The sequence below is a fragment of the Scyliorhinus torazame genome, chromosome 1 (genome assembly GCF_047496885.1).
Source record: "Scyliorhinus torazame isolate Kashiwa2021f chromosome 1, sScyTor2.1, whole genome shotgun sequence".
Lineage (NCBI taxonomy): Eukaryota > Metazoa > Chordata > Chondrichthyes > Carcharhiniformes > Scyliorhinidae > Scyliorhinus > Scyliorhinus torazame.
The window spans coordinates 123,923,081-123,945,546 of record NC_092707.1 but is presented as its reverse complement, the minus strand read 5'-3'; the positions used below and the strand labels follow the sequence as shown (position 1 = coordinate 123,945,546).

Sequence of the window (22,466 nt, the reverse complement as noted above, 5' to 3'; positions counted from 1 at the left end):
AGGTGATCAGATTTCGATCAGTGGGGAATGACAGTTGGACCGCCCTCCATCACATCGCCCTGTTCATACCTCACAGCCTATCACTTCTCCCCGGTAGCCAACTCTCTTAGTGGACTCCGGGCAGGATTTTAAAAGCTACATTTAGGGTTTCAGCAAGGGGGGGCAAAAGCAATCATTTGAAGGATGCTGCTCCCAATTGCCACCTGGTGTATTAGGCAGTAAACTGCATCCAGAGTACATGCTGAGCAAGGAGAGCTGCAAGCTGACCTGTGACGCTCCTCATTTAACCCGCTGACACGAGTTAACATAAATGATCCATAGGGAAACATTATAGGTTGGAATAGTTTGTAAACATCCAGAAATTATATGCTGTACAAGAGAAATTGAATTAAACCAAAATAGCAAGTGAAAATATGGGAGAAAGTCAACAGCAGATTTTACAATAAATTATTGGTTTATTTAATGAACAAATTTGTGTACTCATATTCAATGCACAAACTGACATGTTTGTTAAACCAAGTGCATCACACCAGTGGCAATGTATGATCAGAGTCATACATACCAGGGGCTGCTGCAAGAGAGAGAATGCAATAGTTTGCTCCTGGGTTAGTGTTCTACCACAGACAGTGTTTGGCAAACTGCACTCCGAGCAGAATGTCAGGGCTTTCACAAACGCCCTGTCCTTAAAGAACCTCAGTTATACACAGTCAATAGCTTATTGTCTTGTTCTAGGCAGCTGATTTTAAAAGTCCTTTGGAATAGGTCACATTGCACAGACCATTTTTCATTAATAATTAACAGCTCGAGGCTTTCTCTGCAGTTAATTATACTTTGTGGACAATGACACTATCACAAAATGGCAGCAATGATATTCAGTCTTTTAACAGATTTTTTTGTTGGATATTACAGGATACAATTAGTTAGAAAGGAATCCCACTACTTGGCAAAAGACAAAACACCCTCAGATCCTTCTTGTGGTTTTTGTATTACACTGCAACAACAAAATACTAAAAGGAAAGCCCTTTAGTACACATCAAATGCTTCAATTGAGAGTCAGGCAATGAAGCTTTGTGTGTACATTTATCCAGAACTTAGGGCTAATTGTAGATTTAGCTTTATCCTCAGATGTACACCCACGTGCTAAACCCCCCAAAAAACCCTCTTCATTCATTTAAAAAATGGAATGCAACGCTAGTGTTAAGTTAGTCCTTTTGTTGTGTTACACATTTATGTCCAAATAAGGTGATCATTTTCAGTTTCTTCTCCCAGTAGTCATTGTTTACCAAGTTGCCACGCCAACATTCTTTTGACTACAGATCATGGAATATCTGGACATTTGTGTGCTAGCACCTTCCTGAGGTAACATTTGCTCTCAACTGGGCAGATGACTGAAGGTCACGAGTAGAATATTGTGGGGTTTACAGGTGTCAACAGCTCTCTGGGAAATCTACCCACAAATAGACCAACATGGAAGTAGAGAATAAAGGCTAACTTCCAAAACATGAGGGTCATCATCTAATCCTAGCTTGTATGGCAATTGGTCAATGAATACCATCATCTTAATACGTTCCACTGGGTGCAACCTTGAATAGAAATGATTTATACAACAAGTGGCCTTAAAAATAAGACAAGGAATTGAACACTGAACCCTTAGATGTTGAACATGGAATTTCTTCCAGTCACAAGGCCACATGGACTATTTCTGTCCTACACTACTCCCTCCAAGCAGAGTCCCCTCCAGAGATAAGAACCGACTCTGAAATGCCCAGTGGTTTAAAAGAAAATTACTTTAATTGATTGTTGATATTGGGAGTCTTTGGATTGGTAAATTCACAAAATAAGGATAAAATCGACGAGGAGGGACAAAGGATATGGATAAGCCAATTACAGTAATTTTGCAAACAGCCAAATGTAGATTTTACATGTGGTGAGTGACAGGAGAGACAAACTTTATTTAAGATCATGTACAGTGAAAATTACTTTTGTTTCTTCTGGAAGGTACGAGAAAGTGACGGCTGTTCGTTGATCTGGATGTGATACTTCACTCCAGACTGTCAATCCACCACTACATCAGGTTCTATTTTGGCCCTTTTGTTACCGAGGTTCTCTAATGTTGTGGAGAGGATTTTCAGGATAGCAGCTAAACCCTTCGGCAGTGCAGTGAAAAGAGCTCCTGTCCTGCTTAATAGTTAATCAGACCTTGTAATATTGTCAATGAATATAACTAAGCAAACAACAACTTACTCTGAATATTGTTTAGGCGATTAGATTGTTTGTAATGACCAGCTATTCTTCCTTCTCTGTGAACTACAATCTGGAATTCGGGGTGTGCCCTCGTCCAGGGGCCTGTTGAGCAGGGATTCCACCCTTCGCGATCAGCTTAAGCAGGAGAAGCTGCAGGGCTGGATGCTTTATGAGGGTCTCTCCTGCCACCGGTAGGATAAGGCCCGTAAGTGGGCATTAATTGCCCACTTAGTGACCTCAATTTGCCTGCAGGTGGGCGAGATGCCCAGCACATGCCTTGCCACTGATAACATTTCGGTGGGGAAAGGGGCAAGTGAGGTAGGCTGCGGGCGTGATTCCCACTCGCCTTCAAACCCTCTGGCAGGGGAGCATTAAATCCAGTCCCATGAAGTAATTGAATCAAACAGCAAAGATGAATTTAAAGGGAAGCAGGATAATCACACGAGGGAGAAAGGAGTAGAGGGTTTTGCTGATGGGCTCTGCTGTGGAAGGGTGGGAGGAGGCTCTTGGAGGCATTAAACACTGGCATAGACCATTAAACTAAAAGCAAAAATATTGCTGCTTCTGAAAATCTCAAATGAAACAGAAAATTCTAGAGAAACTCAGCCGGTCTGGTCGTGCCTGTGGAAAGAGAAAAACAGATTTTTCTTTTCAGAAGAACAATACGGACATATTGTCATACGGACTCGAATTGTTAACTCTGTTTCTCTCTCCACAGATGCTGCCAGACGGGCTGAGCTTTTCCACCATTTTCTGTTTTATTACTGGCACAGACCGGTTAAGTTGAAGGCCTGTTTCCCTACCGAACATTCCATGTAATATTGGAATCATCACAACACTAAAAAGAACAGCTCAATTTGTTTTCCCTGGTAGTTGTCGATAAAATTTGTGTGTAACAGGTTCCCAGTTGAGATGAATTCCAGCCAATCTCGGTAGTGATGATAATCACTGGTTTACAATGCGTTTTAGTGCTTTGGGCTAGGGCGGGGGAAAGAAAATCATGGCTGAAAATCATTCCCAATTATTAACCACTATCTCCTCTTGGAAAGAATACATCGGTGAAGGCAGGATTGAGCTCAGCTGCAATGTCCCCAATCTACAAAGTGATAGCTGGGGCAAGTAGGTGAGGGCAACCAGCACCCTTAGAACCATATTCCAGCAGCCACCTTCAGTCAGTGGATAGAAAGATAGGGTGGGGGGTATTGAGGAATCAGCAATGTAAAGTCAATATAGTTTTTCAAAAAAACAGGCAACTTAAATAATGGATTTCCTCCAATTGACTTGGTCTGTATTGTTAATGGGTTCAATTGGGTGGCTGCAATATGTAAAAGAGTAGAAACCACAAATGCTACATGTTCAATTCTGCTACATAATATTTTGTACAAAACTTCAGACTTGGTAACAAAAATGAAACAACAATAAAATAAAGCAAGCATGTGAAGACGCCAAAAAAAAAGAGACTGTACATAGTGTTGCAGTACAGAAATCAGATTCTTGCTACAAAAAGATAGCTGGACTTTTCACCATTAAAGGAGGGGCAATACCTTCCTTACTTTTCTCCTCAGAGAGCCTTATTTCAGAGGCTCAATTTATATATATAAAAAAATCCTTTAACTTACTTTTTAAATTTTCTTATCCCTTTGGAGCAAACTGGAGACAAACAAAAGACATCATCACATCATCACTGCTTTTGAGTCTCATTCACTCCTTCCAGCACTTAAAACGCATGAGAGACATGATTGAGTTGTATAAGGTGACGCTATGTCACAAGCAGATGCCAATCACAGTGAAATGCCTGTACTACATACAGCCGGCCCACTGTAAAGAGGAATAAGCAATGAATAACTGATAGAAGCTCATAAAATGAATACAACTGCGACACAACAGCAATATCCAGAGCATTTTCTGAAAATGTTTTGTGTCAGCTGGATAGAAACTGCTCCTTTCCAAAACTGAAAATTCAGAGGAACAAAGCTTCATTGTGAGCTGTAGCATTTACACAAAAATGTATAAGTCCAAGGTTTTTCCTGTCATCAAACCTGGTGATTCAAAATACCGAAAAATCCTGTTTCGTTGGTATCTTAGAAAGACACATGGCATTTGAAAGCAGAGCCCAAAGTGAGTAAATCCCCATTAATGTGATGCTTCTGGTAGGGGGCAGGGAGTGGCTCATTCTGGAGTTTCTGAACGTGTTCCAATATGATGCAAGATCAAAATTTTCCCTGTTTCAGTCTGTCAATGTGGTAGCAAATCTTCAAGGCTGGCCCCAGCTTTAGTCCCATATACTTCATCACCATGTCACTCCGTAGCAACAGCAAAGCCTTCCCATCAATTTCCTGCAATGCAAAGTACAAAAACCGTTCAACAATTTGTCAGTGTGATTCAAAAATCAGCAAATATTATCCTGTAGCAGTTACCTTTAAGAACATGCACCATAACCTACTCAAGCCTACCTGCAGGCAAATTGAGGTCACTAAGTGGGGAAATTAATGCCCACTTACGGGCCTTATCCTACCGGTGGCAGGAGAGACCCTCATAAAGCATCCAGCCCTGCAGCTTCTCCTGCTTGAGCTGATCGCGAAGGGTGGAATCCCTCCTCAACTTGGTCATTTTATACTTATGTGGTCATTTTCCCAGCGATGCACTAAGTGAAGACCATTAAAAATGAGCATCATTTTCTAACCAGTTTTTATTTTGAAGGTTGGAACTAATCCTTCTGAAGTCTATTGGAAAGACTAGGCAGATACTCTTAAATCTCTGAAAAATGATCAAATAACATCAGCCAAAGTCTTCCGGCTGTTCCCCCCTCCCCTCCCCCCTCCCCCCACCAAAATGTTCTCCCCCAACCCCCCCCTTGCCCCACCGCTGATTGTGGGAAAAGCAGGAAAATCTGGTTACAGCGGTGGGACCGCAGATCCCGCTGCCTGTCAATGGTTGGCCGTTTCCACTGCTGCATCCCACCCACAGTCTATCTGAAATAGTCCACACTGACGCTCTAGGATTTACATCTATGCCTTTGATATGTTCATTGGTACACATCATATTTATGGGGCGATGCTGGTGTAACACTAAGGTGAGGTCGCTGGACTAATAATCCAGAGGCCCAAGCTCATGCTCTGTGGATATTGGTTCAAATCCCACTACAACAGCTGGTGGAATTTTGAATTTGATTAATTTAAAAAATTTTTAAAAATAAATTTAGAGTACCCAATTTTTTTTTTTCAATTAAGAGGCAATTTAGCATGGCCAATCCACCTATCCTGTACATCTTTGGGTTGTGGGGGCGAAACCCATGCAAACATGGGGAGAATGTACAAACTCCAAACGGACAGTGACCCAGAGTCGGGATTGAAACTGGGACCTCGGTGCTGTGAGGCAGCAGTGCTAACCACTGCGCCACCGTGCTGCCGTAAATTTGGCTAATAATACCCAGAATATAAAGTCAGTCTCAGAAATAATGAACATGAAACTATCATCGATTGTCGTACAAACCCACCTGGTTCACGCATAGCCTTTAGGGAAGGAAATCTGCCGTTCGTACTTTGTCTGGACTGCATGTGAATCTAGACCTACAGCAATGTGGTTGACTCTTAACTGTCCTGTGAAATGACCGATAAAGCCAATCAAGGGCAATTAGGGATGAGCCACAAATGCTGGCCTTGCCAGAGACGCCCGCATCCCATGAAAGAATAAAGGACCATTTATGCTTGTTCATCGTTCAACACAACTATTATTTATAACCAGTCTCTTGCATGTAAAGAATTGAAAGGTCCACGTGAAGAAATCTGGAGAACACTACGGAGTTTTAACTTTGATGTAATCTTGTTACTTATCGGACATGGAAAGCAACATAATCCTGAAAGTCAGGATTATCACAAGCAATGTTCCCAGGAGGGCTTAACACACTTGGACCATATAGAAAGTTAAATCATCTTTTTCAGAAGGGAGGTATATCTAGAAAATTAGCCTTCAATGATCTCCAGGCGATACCAAAAGAGCAACTTTTTGAATTTCAAACTTTTGTACGCTTCAGCAGGTTTACCTGCCCAGACGCAAACTTGTTTGGTCAAGTGTTTTTTTTTAAAAAAGCATTCCACTTTTCACTCATCTGACTACTGACTGATATAGCACTCCAGTGAAGCAAAGCTTTTTGCTACAAGTTGCTCCCACCTCTAAAAATTGAACCAGGTCGAAGCAGAAAGTTTGGACGAAAACTTCAATTTGGATTGGTATTTTTAATAAAGAGAAACCTAAATTAGTTAAGAAGAAATTAAAATGAAATATATGGGAATCAGAGAAGAGATGAAAGGATTAGGGAGAATTGAAATATAACTTAAAAATCTTTTAAATTAAAATGCTATTTTCATAGTTATGGGGTAATTACAATTTGAGGGCAGCACAGTGGTTAGCACAGTTGCTTCACAGCTCCAGGGTCCCAGGTTCGATTCCCGGCTTGGGTCATTGTCTGTACAGAGTCTGCACGCTCTCCCCGTGTGTGCGCGGGTTTCCTCCGGGTGCTCCGGTTTCCTCCCACAGTCCAATGATGTGCAGGTTAGGTGGATTGACCATTCTAAATTGCCCTTGTTGTTCAAAAAGGTTAGGTGGGGTTACTGGGTTACGGGGATAAAGGGGTTAGGGTGGAGTGTGGGGCTTAAGTGGGATGCTCTTTCCAAGGGCAGGTGCAGACTCGATGGGCCGAATGGCCTCCTTCTGCACTGTAAATTGTATGGTAACAAGGCTGCTTCTGACATTTGAGTGGATTCATTATTGTAATATTAGTGTTTATTTGAGCATGACTTGGCTTGAGATGAAAAATTATAAAAGCAGAGACCGTCACTTCCCTGGGCCTTACAGCGAACAACATATACACTAGTGCCCTAGCCCATGGCCGACATGGTAGCACAGTGATTAGCACTGTTGCTTCACAGCGCCAGGGATCCAGGTTCCATTCCCGGTTAGGTCACTATCTGTGCGGAGTCTGCATCTTCTCCCCGTATCTGCATGGGTTTCCTCTGGGTGCTCGGACTTCCTCCCATAAAGCCCCAAAAGACATGCCTGTTAGGTGAATTGGACATTCTGAATTATCTCTCAGTGTACCCGAACAGGCGCCGGAGTGTGGCGACTAGTGGATGTTCACAGTAGCTTCATTGCAGTGTTAATGTAAGCCTACTTGTTACATTAATAAAGATTATTATTATTACTTAAGCCCTGTGCCAATGCAGCGCAATACACATACATGCTTTCGGAACAGGTCTGCGTGAGGGCCCAGAGACTGTGGATCTGCATCACGAACAAACTGCATCACATCCTCCACAGTCCAGCTGGATGGATCCCGGCTGATCAAACGAGGTCGATCTCGTGATCCCATAAACCTGTCAGAACCTAGAAAGAGATTGCAAAATTATGAGCCATTAGAGTTTGAGACTTTTTCCTCTCCTCTAGAATGCCATCATTTTTGTGGAAGCCACAAGTTTTTACTACAGTCTTAATTAGTTACCTTCGAAGATGCCAATGTCTCATCAATTACATTGTTAAGGTTTGACAATGTCAGTTACATTGTTAAGGTTAAATGAAACAGGTGATGGGTAATAATTGTCTTCAAACACATTAAGGGCACTTCCTGGTGATACCCTTATTTCTTTTATTTTGTGGCAATCATTTTGATCCATGGATATTTAATGGATATATAGCTACAAGTTGAGCAGAGGAAGTGAGAAAGTTGCAAAATAGCACACTGTGCTACTGGAGATTTGGCATTTAATTTTTTTTTTAAGAGTACCCAATTATTTTCTTTTCCCAATTAAGAGGCAATTTAGCGTGGTCACTCCACCTATCAATCACATCTTTGGATTGCGGGGGTGAAACCCACGCAGACACGGGGAGAATGTGCAAACTCCACATGGACAGTGATTCAGGGCTGGGTTTTGAACCTGGGTCCTCAGCGGTGCTAACCACTGCGCCACATGCCGCCCCTGAGATTTGGCTTTTGAACAGTAGAACTCAGACTTTCTGGTTCTTCAACATCTGAGGGATTCGGTTTGATTGGTTGGCTGGTGGCCAATGAATTGACCAAATGCCGTATTCTGCCCAGCGACGGGGTGATTAGGTCCTACCCGTGTGGGATAGATTTCAGAGAACCCAGGAAAGACAATCGGGTCTTGGATGCTGAGAGAAGTAGCAGTGAGCTGCTGTCTGTCTCTCTCTTTCTCCAGAAATGCTGCCTAACTACTGTTTTCTGAACTCGCAGAGAAGATTTGAGAACTTGATGAATCTGTCATGAAAACCTTTACAGGCTGAAAGCAGACCCTCCATCTGAAGGTCTAGATTGAAGAAAGGTGTACTGGAAGGTACCCATCTGAAAAGAGGCTTTTATCCTTTTTACTTTTGCAGTATTTTCTTTATACCCCTCTGTGTTTGTGTCTTGTGTTTGTGCAAAGGGTGGGGTGAATGACGGGTGCGGATGAGGAATTAGATAATAGTTAACCAGATGTATTTGCTGCATATTTAATTATAGTTATTGTTATTAATAAAAATTAATTGCATTTAAATTTACAAACCTGGTGACTGTTGTTATTGGGCAGCCAAAGACCAGAGACTTCAGGTATTTTATAAGAATTAATTATTAATTTCAATTGTATTGTGAATCTGGGTCAAGGGGGCCCTGGAATTCACTGAGCACTAGCCCAGCACATATAAATGGGGGACCGGAACACTTTTGTCTTCTTCTTTTAAAAAAAATAAATTTAGAGTACCCAATTCTCTTTTACCAATTAAGGGGCAATTTAACACGGCCAATCCACCTACCCTGCACATCTTTGTGTTGTGGGGGTGAGAATCATGCAGACACGGGGAGAATGTGCAAAGTCTACATGGACAGTGACCCGGGCCGGGATCGAACGCGGACCCGCGGTGCCGTGTGGTAGCAGTGTTAACCACTACACCACCTTGAGACCTGCACGCTTTAGGCCTTCTGCGACCTATGGGGTCCGAGGACGTTGGAGTGCATCATTACCCCCGGGAATTACATTTTGATTACATTTTTTAAGTTTCCTGTTGATGTTTTATTTTAAATACAGTGCCCCACCAGAGTCCGTCACCCTGTCATTTTTTTGTTAAATTTATTGATTATTTTTCTTAAAAGAGTATGAATGTGGGATAGCTGAGTTGAGTGAAAAGAGAGTGGTAACATTGAGCAAGTTGAGAAATTCTCTCAATAAAGAAAAGCTGTGTCTTGGTATCGGATTCAGCAACTGACTTAGATCCTGCTAACAGTGAATGCTTCAGAACATGCATGTTGCTAAATATTGATTTCTCTTTCAACATGATCTTTTTGAAAACAACCCTTTGAGCAGGTGAGCACTTCAGAGAATGCATTATTTTTTTCCGAAGAAATCAGTTGTCTTGGAAACATATTAATGTTCCTTAGGCACCTACCTGAATGAAAAATAACCACATCCTGAAGCACACCAGATTTGTGCTTTAGGTGCTGTTACCTACAGGGCTACAGTCCAAGAGCTGGAAGGTGAAATTAGACAGAATAGTTCTTTCTTAGACCATAAGAACTAAGAGCAGGAGTCGGCAATTCAGCCTCTTGAGCCTGCTCCACCGTTCAATACGATCATGGCTGATCTCATCATGGCCTCATCTCCACCGTCCTGCCTGTTCTCCTTACCCCTTCAACCCATGACTAATTAAAAATCTGTCTAACTCTTCCTTAAATTTACTCACTGTCCCAGCATTCACCGCACTCTTGGGTAATGAATTCCATATATTTACAACCCTTTGGGAGAAGCAGTTTCTTCTCATCTCTGTTTTAAATTTGCTACCTCTTATCCTGATTCTATGACCTCTTGTTCTAGAGTGCCCCACAAGAGGAAGCATCCACTCCACATCTCCTTTATCCATATGTTTTATCACCTTATATCCCTCAATTTGATCTCTCTTCATTCTTCTAAACTCTAGAAGGTCATGCATGACTTTCTTTCTAACATAACGTCAGATGTGTGGATGTTCGCGGATGATTGCACAATGTTCAGCACCATTCGCGACTCCTCAGACATTGAAGCAGTCCATGTGCAAATGCAGCAAGACCTCGACAATATCCAGGCTTGGGCTGATAAGTGGCAAGTAACATTCACACCACACAAGTGCCAGGCAATGACCATCTCCAATAAGAGAGAAGCAAACAATCGTTGCATGACATTCAATGGCATGACCATCACTGAATCCCCCATTATCAACATCCTGGGGGTTACCACCGACCAGAAACGGAACTGGACTCGCCATATAAATGTGGTTTTAAGAGCAGGTCAGAGGTTAGGAATCCTGCTGCGAGTAACTCACCTCCTGACTCCCCAAATCCTGTCCACCACCTACAAGTCAGAAGTGTGATGGAATACTACCCACTTGCCTGGTTGAGTGCAGCTCCAACAAAACTCAAGAAGCTCGACGCCATCCAGGACAAAGCAGCCTGCTTGATTCCTACCCCTTCCACAAGCCTCTCTCCACCACCAACGCACAGTAGCAGCAGTGTGTGTACCATCTAGAAGATGCACTGCAGGAACTCACCTAGGCTCCTTCGGCAGCATGTTCCAAACCCATGGCCACTATCATCCAGAAGTACAAGGGCAGCAGATACCTGAGAACCCCACCACCTGGAGGCTCCCCTCCAAGTCACTCACCATCCTGACTTGGAAATATAATAATAATAACCTTTTATTATCACAGGTATCAAGTTACTGTGAAAAGCCTCTAGTTGCCACATTCCGGCGCCTGTTCGGGTAAGCTGGTACGGGAATTGAACCCGTGCTGCTGGCCTTGTTCTGCATCACAAACCAGCTATCTAGCTCACTGAGCTAAACCAGCCCTTCATTGTTCCTTCACTGTCGCTGGGTTAAAATCTTGGAACTCCTTCCCCAATAGCACAGGGTTGCCTACAACACATAGACTGCAACGGTTCAAGAAGGTTGCTCACCACCACCTTCTCAAGGGCACCTAGGGATGGGCAACAAATGCTGGCCTAGCCATTGAAGCACAGATCCCATAAAAAATGAATTAAAAATAACGGGCCTGTCGTTTCCTGCCTTCTGTCTCCCTCCCTTTTTGACTAAAGGGGTTACGTTTGCTATTTTCCAATCCAATGGGACCTTATCTGAATCGAGGGAATTTTGTAAAATTAAAACCAATGCATCAACTATCTCACTAACCACTTCCTTTAACACCCTAGGATGAGGTCCATCAGGACCCAAGGGCTTGTCAGCCTGAAGCTCCAACTATTTTCTCAGTACTACTTGCCTGGTTGTAATTGATTGTAATTTTCCCAGGTTACTCCCTCCCTTCTATTTCCAGCTATTTCTGGGATGTTACTTATATCTTCTACAGTGGAGCCCGATGCTAACTACCTGTTCAATTCATCTGCCATCTCCTCGGTTTTCATTATTATCTCCCTAGACTCACCTTCCGTAGGACGAATGCACACTTTGTTTACTCTTCTTTTAAAATATCATTAAGCAGGAGAACACAGAGCATTGTGGGACCGTCAATGGCATCCTGGACATCGGGCACATTACAATCTGTGAACACTTCCCAGATGCCCAAGGAGGAAAAGGATGAACATATTTAGTCTAACGAACAAGACAGTCAGCTTCTTGACCAAAGCAGGAACTGCAGACTGGCTAATGTTACTGATTTCCCCGAGGTAGACTGGAAGGAAAGACTAGAAGGAGCTAGAGCCTGAAGTTCAGGCCTGTGGTGGCCTTAACTGCAAGGAGCACTGATTGGCCCACTCTGGCAGTTGGCTGCATGTCTTACAACTGGGTGTAAGTCTGTCTCGAGAAATTAAGCTATCCAATGTGCTGTTCAACAACAACAATTATATTTGCATCATAGAATCATAGAATTTACAGTGCGCAAGGAGGCCATTCGGCCCATCAAGTCCGGCCCTTGGAAAGGGCATCCTACTTAAGCCCACGCCTCCACTCTATCCCCGTAACCCAGTAATCCCACCTAACCTTTTAGACACTAAGGAGCAATTTATCATGGCCAATCCACCTAACCTGCACATCTTTGGATTCTGGCAGGAAACCGGAGCACCCGGAGGAAATCCACGCAGACACGGGGAGAAAGTGCAAACTCCACTCAGTCACCTGAACCTGGGATCCTGGAACTGTGAGGCAGCAGTGCTAAGCACGGTGCCACCCGCATTTATATTGTGCCTTTAACATGGTAAAACATCCAAAGGTACTTCACAGGAACATTAGCAAAACATAACAACAAGCCACATAAAGAGATTTTGAGAGAGAGAGAGAGAGAGATATTAAGATTAACAATTACAATCAAGGATGTTCAAGAAGTCAGCATTCAACCATGATGAGGATAGTGACAGACTTCAAGAAAATATATACAGGCTGGTAAAATGAAATAAGATGTGGCCACTGAAATTTAACGCAGAGAAGTGTGAAGTGGTACATATGGGTGGGAAGAACGAGGGGAGATAATATAAAATGAGGGTACAATTCTCACGAGGATGGAGGAACTGAGGAATCTGGGAGTTTATGTCAACAAATCATTAAAACTGACAGAGCAAGTAGAGAAAGTGGTCAAGCAAACAAAGAATCCTGAACTTTATAAATAAGAGGTACAGAGTTTAAAAACAATGTCATTATAAAGCTTTATAAAGCACTGGTTTGGCCACAACTGGAGTCCAATTTTGAGTATGACCCTCCAGGAAGAATATGAAGGCATTACAGAGGGCGCAGAAAAGATTTATCAGGGTGCTTCCGGAGATGAAGGAGATCAGTTACATTGGTAGATTGGAGAAGCTGGGGTTATTCTCCTTTGAAAAGATTGAAAAGAGATTTGATAGAGGTGTTTAAAATCATGAGGGGTCTGGACACTGCAAAGGGGAGAAACTGCTCCCATAGGCAGAAAGGATGATTGGAAAAAGAACCAGCGGCTCTTGCTCACGGTGAGTGGTTAGGATCTGGTGCTGCCTGTGGATGTGGTGGAGGCAAATTCAATTGTGGCTTTTAAAAAGGGAGCTGGAAAATCACCTGACGAAGAAAAACTTGTAGGGCGGCAATGAAAAGGCAGATGGTCTAACCAAGTCGCTCTTAGAGAGAGCCGGCAGGCACAATGGGCTGAATGGCCACTTCAGTCCTACAAGCATTCCTGGGGGAGTTCAGATATCTCAGAGGGTTATCGGGCTAGAAGAAGCTACAGAGATTGAGAGGGATAGGAACATGGAAAGATTTGAAGGACGAGAAATTTAAAATCAATCTGTTGCTTAATCAGGAGCCAGAGGCGACAGGAATGAGGGGTGAGCAGGAGGAGGTGTGAGTTCAGACACAAAAAGTAGAATTCTGGGTGACCTCAAGTTTATAGAAGGTGGAATTGGGCGAGCAGTCAGGAATGCGTTGAACTAGTTAGGTTTAAAGGTAACAAAAGTAATGGGTGATTCAAAAGGTATCCTCATTAAATAATTACTGCTTCAGTTGCATACATTAAGCATTTCCAGAACAAGACTTCTACAAAAAAACAGCTTGATGAGCAGTGTTTTCCAATTTCACGAAGGTGAACCTATTTAGTTGTCAAATTGTCAACTAAACTTTAATAAGAACATGCACCTTTGGCATAGATAAGGTGAGACAGACTGGTAAATGTGAACTCAATGAAACAGTCTGCCAAAAGCTAGATGCAATAAGCAAGCAGAGGAAGGAGCCATGGAAATACTGCAGATGAGCAGGTAGGGCCTTACCGTTTGAACTAAGTTGTCGCAAGTTCCCCGTGTTACATTGTGTTAGGCTTGTTGAGTGGTGCAGAGACCGATAAGCTCGGAAATCCCTGCAAATCCTACTTGGAGGGCTGGATGAATTTACGGAATTAAGGGCAGAATCCATGGTATCTAACCGGTGTTCCGTCAGGCCTGGATGTCCATCCTCCAGTATAAAGGTTTCAGCTGGAAAAATTAGATCGGGTGTCAAAAATTAGCATCACTAATACACATGGAACATTATTACTCTGGGCTAAAACATGATTAGAACAGTTTTCTTAAAAAAAAACCAATTAACTTCCCAGTAAACATAAAAACATAGAAAATAGGAGCTGAAGGAGGTCATTCAGCCCTTGGAGCATATTCCGCCATTTATTTTGATCATGGCTGATCATCCAACTCAATAGCCTGATCCCGCCATCCTCCATATTCCTTGATCCCCTTCGCCCCAAGTGTTATATCTAATTGCTTCTTGAAAACATATAGGGCGCGATTCTCCGCTCCCGCGCCGGTTTGGAGAATCGCCTGGCGCGCCATTTTTCCCCGCGACGCCCCCAAGCGGCGGGAACGGCCCCGTCGAGTTCTGCGTGGCGCAGGCCGGAGAATCGCCTGGGACACCCAAAATGGCGATTCTCCGCTACACCCGCTATTCTCCGGTAGGGTTTGGCCGAGCGGCCTGCCCAAAGCGACGGCTTCCCGCCGGCGCCATCCACACCTGGTCGCTGCCGGCGGGAACAGTGTGGGAACGCTGGGGGGGCGGCCTGTGGGAGGGCGAGGGGAGTTCTTTCACCGGGGTTGCACTCAAAAGGGGTCTGGCCCGCGATCGGTGCCCACCGACCGGCGGTCTGGCCTCTCTGAAGAAGGACCTCCTTTCCTCCGCCGCCCTGCAAGATCCATCCGACATCTACTTGCGGGGCGGCCTCGGGGAGGGCGGCAACCACGCATGCACGGGTGACGCCTGTTAGGCGGCGGATGATGCGGCGCTGCATTTATGCGGCGCCAATGCCCGGTGCGCACTGACGACGCTTCTTTAGCGACACGCCCCCCGAGTTTCCCGCGGCCCCGATCCTAGCCCATTTACGGGCCCTGAATCGGTCGAGATCGGGGCTGTTTCGCGCCGCCATGAACCTCGACGGCGTTCACAACGGCGAGGGCACTTAGTCGCGGGAGCGGAGAATCGTGCCCATAATGTTTTGGCTTCAACTACTTTCTGTGGTAGCTAATTCCACAGGCTCACCACTCTCTGGGTGAAGAAACTTGTCCTCATCTCTGTCCTAAATGGTCTATCCCATATCCTCAGACTGTTCTGGACACCCTGACCATCGGGAACATCCTTATTGCATCTAACCTGTCGCGTCCTGTTAGAATTTTATAGGTTTCCACGAAATCCCCCCTCATTCTTCTGAACTCCAATGAATACAATCCTAAATAACTCAATCTTTCCTTTAATCCGTCCTGCCATCCCAGAAATGGAAAGTCAGAATAGAACTTACCTTCTGAAGGATGTCGATCAGCTTTTGGTAGTTTCGGTGACAGAGGTGCGCTGAATGGTGGGGAATCTTGTGTGTACCTTTTTGTTCCTCTTCCTGCTCCCTGAACAGCTCCCTCTGCTGGTTCATTTTTACCTTGTGAAAGACAAAGAGCTATTTACTAAAACAATGCAAAGCTGTTCGTATTTGCTCATTTTTCCTTTCTGCTACCTGGATGTCGCCTATCTGAAGGTCTCCCAACCCACAATTTGCTGATAGCGATCAATCTAGCTTTGTTGTGGCCTCTCTTCTAGGAGATCCTGCTCACTGGGATGTCTCCTACTCAGCAAGGAAGTTAGGCAACTGACCAAATTCACACATCTTCTCCCACGCTACAGTATGCTAACCCATCTTTGTTTCCTCTGTTGAGGATGCATGATGTGGAATTAAGCAATCAAAACCAGGCTTAATCCACATTGTCATACTATCGAAGGAAAAACACCAAATAACATCTCAAAATATTGAACTTTGAATAAGACCTATGAGTTTTTAACAATGGACATACAAGTCAAAGATGGCTGAGGAGGCACTGGCTGAGTTGCTGGTGGGTGACACTCCGAGACAATGGAACCCCACCCTGTTTCCAGACAAAGATACTTCTAAGCGCTCAGAAACTAACTGACATCTCTGGTGACTTGGACAGGCTGGCCGAGTGGGAACATACTTTGCAAATGCAGTATAATGCGGGTAAATGTGAGGTTATCAACTTTGGTGGCAAAAACAGGAAGGTAGCTCATATGAATGGTGGCAGTTTCGGAAAAGGGGATGTCACAGTGGAACAGTCACTGAAGGTTGGCATGCAGGTGCAGCAGGCGGTGAGGAAAGCTAATGGCATACCATTAGCCATCCTATGCCATCATAGTTTGCATTTTCTCCTCGTGTCTGCGTGGGTTTCCTTCTGGGTGCTCCGGTTTCCTCCCACAGTCCAAAGATGTGCAGGTCAGTTGAATTGGGTGTGATCAATTGCCCATTAGTGTCCAAAAGGTTAGGGTCACTGGGTTAAGGGGATAGGGTGGAGGCCTGACCCTAGGTAGGGTACCCTTTCAGAGGGTGGGTGCAGACTCGATGGGCCAAATGGCCTCCTTCTGCACTGTAGTGATTCTATGATCCATATCAAGAGGATTTGAGTGTAGGAGTAGGGATGTCTTGCTGCAGTTATACAGGGCCTTGGTGAGGCCACATCTTTAGTATTATGTGCAGTTTTGTTCTCCTAGTTTGAGGAAGTACATTCTTGCTATTGAGGGTGTCCAGCAAAGGTTCACCAGACTAATTCCCAGGCTGGCAGGACTGACATATGAAGAAAGACTGAATCAACTGGGCTTGTACTCACTGGAGTTTAGAAGAATGAGACAGGATCTTATAGAAACATATAAAATCCTGATGGGTCTGGACAGGCTAGATGCGGGAAGAATGTTGCCGATGTTGGGGACGCCCAGAACTAGAGGTCACAGCCTAAGAATAAGAAGTAAGTCATTCAGGACAGATGAGGAAGAACTTCTCCTCTCAGAGAGTAGTGAACATGTGGAATTCTGTACCACAGAAAGCTGTTGGGGCCAGTTCGTTGGATATATTCAGGAGGGAGCTGAACATGGTCCTTGCGGCTAAAGGGATCAAGGTTAATTGAGGGAGCAGTAGCCCCTCTTCGGCAGACTCTGGAGTGGGTGGAGTGGTGGTTGGAGTCACAGGGTGCAACGATCCACGAGGTAGAAAGGGAGTGTCCAAACATAGCGATTGGATCATGGAGCTGGAGGCTGGGAGAAGCCAACAAGTTGTTGACAATGAGGGTGGATGATCAGGAGAATCGATCCTTTGTGTAGATTTTCAGGTGGGATATGGAATGCTAGCAGGGATTCTAAACCTGTGAGTAAACGGGAGTAATGTGGGGGAGGGGGCTGCAGTGAATTGTTCCAAAAATTCCACCGGAAAGCCACCTGGCCCCGATGCCTTCCCCAACTGCAACTTTCCCTCCAGAGAGATAGGGAGAGGGTGGGTTGGATGAGAGGATGGAGGGGTGGGTGGGTGGAGGATGGAGGGGAGCGGGAGAGGAGAGGCAGGGGAGTGGGAACAACTTGGGAGGAGAGGGAGCCGGTGGTGCAGGTGGCTTTGTGGCAGGGTGCAGGTGATCATGAAGGGGATGACTATTTTGGGTGGTCCTGAATGAGAGATGGGCCCAGAGGTAGTGGGAGCTTCTTGTTAGGTTGGGATGGTGGATCTTAATAGAGGGAGAGGTTCAGAGGCAGCTGGTGAGGATGGTGACGTGGAATGTGCAGGGGCTGAATGGCACAATTAAACGATTCCAGGTGTTTGCCCATTTGGAAAGCTTAAAGACAGATGTGATTTTCCTGCAGGAGACAGACCTGAGAGCGAAGGACCAGGCACTGGACTTAGCCGCGCACCAATTATGCGGGGCAATTTCAACTGTGTTTTATATCCTAGGATGGATAGGTTGTGCACCAAATCATTGGTAACGTCGGGAATGGCGAAGGAGTTGGAGGTATTCATGGATCAGATGGGAGGGGGAGGTGGGGGGGGGGGGGGTGGGGGGGGGAGAGCGAGAGAGAGACTGGTGTGGATCTGTGCTAGGAGATTTAGGCATCTGGGAGAGAAAGAATACATCACGATTGTAATATTGGACTGCGTGCCACACTATGTGGACGTGATGTTCGAAGCAGGCCGAGCCCAGAGACCCCCATGGAGGTTTGATTCGGCGCTCCTGGCAGACGTGAAGTTCTGCGAGAAGGTGGCCTTGATGATCGAGGAACATGTGGAGTTTAACTAAAACGGGGAAGGCTTACACTCCACGTTTTGGGAAGCGCTGAAGTCAGTGGTACGGGAGAGGTAATATCTTATAAGGCCCACAGGGACAAGGGTGAGAGGATGGAGAGACAGAGGTTGGTGGAGGCCATCGTGCAAATGGACCGGCAGTACTCAAGTGTCCCTGACTAAAGAGTGGAGGTGGAGTTTGATTGACAGGTGGTGGGTCAGCTCTGTTGCTAGCTGCCTGCTAGCCCATCAGTTGAGGCAACAGGTGGCCATATGGAGGATATGGGTGAGGGCTGGTACCGACTCCGGAAAAGACTAACGAGGCATTTGAGGACTTTTACAGGGGATTCTATAGGTCCGAGCCCTGGTAGGAGGGGGATGCGGAGATGGAGCACAATCTAAATGGGTTTGAGTTCATGGAGGTGGAGAGGGGAAGGGACTAGGGTTGGAGACGGCATTGGGATTGGAGGAGTGGAGATAATGCAGTTGGGAAAGGCACCGGGGCCAGATGGCTTTCCGGTAGAATTTTAAGTACAATTCACGGCAGCATTGGCATCTCATCTCCTGGGGATGTATAATGATTCGTTGGTATGGGGGGAGTTGCCAGTCACGTTGGCGCAGACATAGATCTCCGATTCCAAAAAAAGGATAAGGACCCAGTGGAATGTGGATTTTTTAAGCCCATTTCCCTGCTGAATACTGCTGTGAACGTGCTGGCGAAGATGTTGGCGAGGCGACTGGAGGAGCGTATGCCAGAGGTGGTTTGTGAGGATCAGAAAGGTTTTCTAAATCTGAGGGGAAGGTGCCAGAGGTTACCTCTCAATGGATGCGGAGGAGGCTGTGACCGGGTAGAATGGAGAAACTTGTTTAAGGTCCTGGGACGGTTTGGGGTCGTGTTCACCTCTTGGATGAGATTGCTGTATGCTGCCCCCACAGCGAGTGGAAGGACGAGACGGAAAGTGTGAGGATGTATGAGGCGAGCTTAGGATATTTCTGGCTGCAGAGGGGCAGTAGACAGAAATGCCCGCCGTCCCCACTGTTGTTTGCGTTGGCTATTGAGCCTCTGGCTATTGCGTTGCAGGCATCAAAGGAAGGGTATTGAAGGGGGAGGCAGGGAGCTCAGGGTGCCGCTCTATGCGGACGACCTAAGGGGGCAGCACAGTAGCATAGTGGTTAGCACAGTCGCTTCACAGCTCCAGGGTCCCAGGTTCGATTCCCGGCTGGGTCACTGTCTGTGCAGAGTCTGCACCTTCTCCCTGTGTCTGCGTGGGTTTGTTAGGGAAGTTTGGCGCCTTTTCAGGCTACAAACTCAATGTGCTAAAGAGTGAGATATTTCTGGTGAACACCCAGGGGAGGAGTGCCAAGTTGGGAGCCCTGCCATTCAAGCCAGTGGAGGAGTTGCGGGGGCTATACCAGTTCCGAGGGGAAGTGAAGTCGGATACATGTAGATGCGGGACTTTATGCGAAAGGAACTTCCTTTGTTCCCTCAGCTACTGAGTCATACCCCACTGGATAGGTTGTTGTGAGATGATGAGTTGGGGGAAGGGAAGATTGCGGATATTTATGGGTGGCCACTGGGAACAGGGAAGGTGGCATTTGAAGAAATAAAGGGTTTGAGGGAGGAGGTACTAGGGGTGGGTGCCTGGAGTGAAATCCTGTATTGGATGAACTTGACTTTGTGTGCCAGGATGAGCCTACTACAGTTCATGGTATCCACAGAGCTCTGTATGCTCTCTCTGCTGGGAGAGTTCTCTCTGATGGGCGGGGGTGGCTCTGGTGGGGGCTTATGGCTCTGCTGGAGGGGGGGGGGTCTCTGGTGGTGGTTGCGTGTCTCTGGTGGGGGGCACGTCTCTGGTGGGGGGCACATCTTTGGTAGGGGTGCGTCTCTGGTGGGGGGCCGCAACTCTTGTGGGAGGTGCGTCTCTTGTGGAAGGTGCGTCTCTTGTGGGGGGGGGCGTGTCTCTATTGGGGGGGTGTCTCAATTGGGGGGCATCTCTGGTGGGGGTCTCCAATGGGTTTTGGCCACCCGCGGTGCCGCAGCATTTCCATGGTGGCGGGGGGGGAGGGTGTGTGTGGGAGAATGCCCCTACTTTTCAGCAGGGCGAAGGTTGCAGATTTACATTGCGGGGGGGGGGGGGGGTGAGGACAGCCGTCGGACCTCACTATCGGACCTACACGAAACGCAGCCTGATAGTGGGATTTGCGACGTAATCCCTGTGATCCCCACTTTGCAAATATTGCACGTCTAGGGAGAGTGATCATTTCTGAATGCTGCTCCTCGCACCAGCGCGAACCAGCTCCAGCAGGAGAACATTCTCTTCCAAATGGAGAATCCAGTCCAAGGTGTGTAGATGAACACAGTGCAGCTGATGTCATCTACATGGACTTCAGGAAGGCTTTTGCCAAGGTCCTATATGGGACCCCCCCACCAAAAGCCGATCCACCATCTACAACCATAAGTCCGGAGTGTAATGGAATACTCCCCACTTTCCTGGATGAGTGCAGCTCCAACATCACCCAGGACTAAGCAGACCGCTTGATTAGTACCCCTTCCTCAAACATTCAATCCCTCCAACGGCGATGAACAGTGGCAGACGTGTGCACTATCTACAAGATGCATTGCAGCACCTCGCCCAACGTTCCTTCGGCAGCACCGTCCAAACCCAGAATTTTTTTAAAAATTGCAGAGAGGTGAAAATGATGCTGGTTACGCTGGGGTTGTTCTCCTTAGAGCAGAGAAGGCTGAGGGGGGACCTGATCGAGGTGTACATAAGTATGAAGAACATAGATAGGCTGGATAGGAAGAAATCTGTCCCCTTAGTTGAGGGGGTCAATAACCAGGGGGCACAGATTTTCTTTATAAAAATCATTTACAGGATGTGGGCATTGCAGGTTAGGTCAGTATTTATTGCCCATTCTTCGATTTGAGGTAAAGGGCAAGAGATTTAGAGGGGATTTGAGGAAACCCTTTTCACACAGAGGGTAGTGGGAATCTGGAACTCACTGTCTGAAAGGATGGAAGAAGCAGGAACGTTCACAATATTTAAGAAGCGTTTAGATGAGCACTTGAAACACCACAACATAAAAAGCTACAGACCAAGTGCTGGAATATGGGATTAGAAAAGGTTGGTGCTTGATGGCCGGCACAGACATGATGGGCTGAAAGGACTCTTTCTGTGCTGTAAAGCTCCATGACTCTGTGAGTACCTCACCTGGGGACCAGTCATAACACTGTTGAATAAACCAACCACAGTGCTGGAAGTGACGTCTGTTGGTCTTTGTTTCCCTTGTAATATTTAATAGCATAGGATTAAAAGGAATCTTGTAAAATGTTGCTGACTTTTGCCAAGAAAATATTACATTGTGTAACTTCCCAACATTTTCACAAATATCTTCAGCAAACTTAATCAAAAGTGCTGGGAAAATTCCCAGAATATCCTTCTCTCAGGTTGTAATGGTACCTGACATGAACCGGTCACTTCCGTACTCAGTCATGTTGTGATTAGCTGCATTGATCAGGCTGAAAGGCTGATTCCCAAAGAGATTTTCACATCGCAGGCTACGGCACAATTTCTCCAGGAAGCGCAGGGCATACACAACACTGTTTACTGCTGGCAGGTTTAAAGTGTGCTGCTCACGGTCAAATGAGGCTAAGAAACCAGAACAAAGCAAAAAACATTTTTAAATAATCTCATTGAACAAGGGAACACAATGCATTTGTTACTAGTTGTAATCAAGGACTTGTGGGGTACATCCTCTTTATTAAGAATATCTGAAAGTTTGCGATATATCTAAATAATTCATTGTCAATTTACTTGTGGCTTGTTCTTTTTAAACTTGTGCTCTTTGGGTTCTGTGTTGACAGTGGCACAGTGGGCAGCACAGTGACAGTGGCCGGCATGGGGCACAGTGGCCGGCACTGTTGCCTCACAGCGTCAGGGATCCAGGTTTGATTCCGACCTTGTGTGACTGTGTGGAGTTTGCACTTTCTCCCCGTGTCTGCGTGGGTTTCCTCCGGTGCTCCAGTTTCCTCCCACAGTCCAAAGATGTGTAGATTAGGTGGATTGGCCATGCTAAATTGCCTTTCAGTTTCCAAAGGTTAGGCGGGATTACGGGGATACGGCGGGGGAGTGGGCCTAGGTTAGAGAGTTCGTTTAGAG

The 22,466-nt window shown here is 45.8% G+C and overlaps 1 protein-coding gene across 6 annotated transcripts in view; it reads right to left on the bottom strand.

The window, feature by feature from the left end:
• Positions 1-435: 435 nt before the first annotated feature.
• The window catches only part of LOC140411683 (polycomb protein SCMH1-like), a 309,157-nt gene continuing 287,126 nt past the window's right edge, over positions 436-22,466 (bottom strand). For all 6 annotated transcript variants that reach the window (XM_072500717.1, XM_072500725.1, XM_072500704.1 and 3 more), the window contains 5 exons: positions 21,768-21,956; positions 15,508-15,639; positions 14,000-14,200; positions 7,481-7,626; positions 436-4,580 (listed from right to left, as the gene is read on the bottom strand). In XM_072500717.1, coding sequence (XP_072356818.1) covers positions 4,455-4,580; positions 7,481-7,626; positions 14,000-14,200; positions 15,508-15,639; positions 21,768-21,956 — 794 coding nt within the window. In that variant the 3' untranslated portion in view covers positions 436-4,454. The remainder of the gene's footprint in view (positions 4,581-7,480; positions 7,627-13,999; positions 14,201-15,507; positions 15,640-21,767; positions 21,957-22,466) is intronic.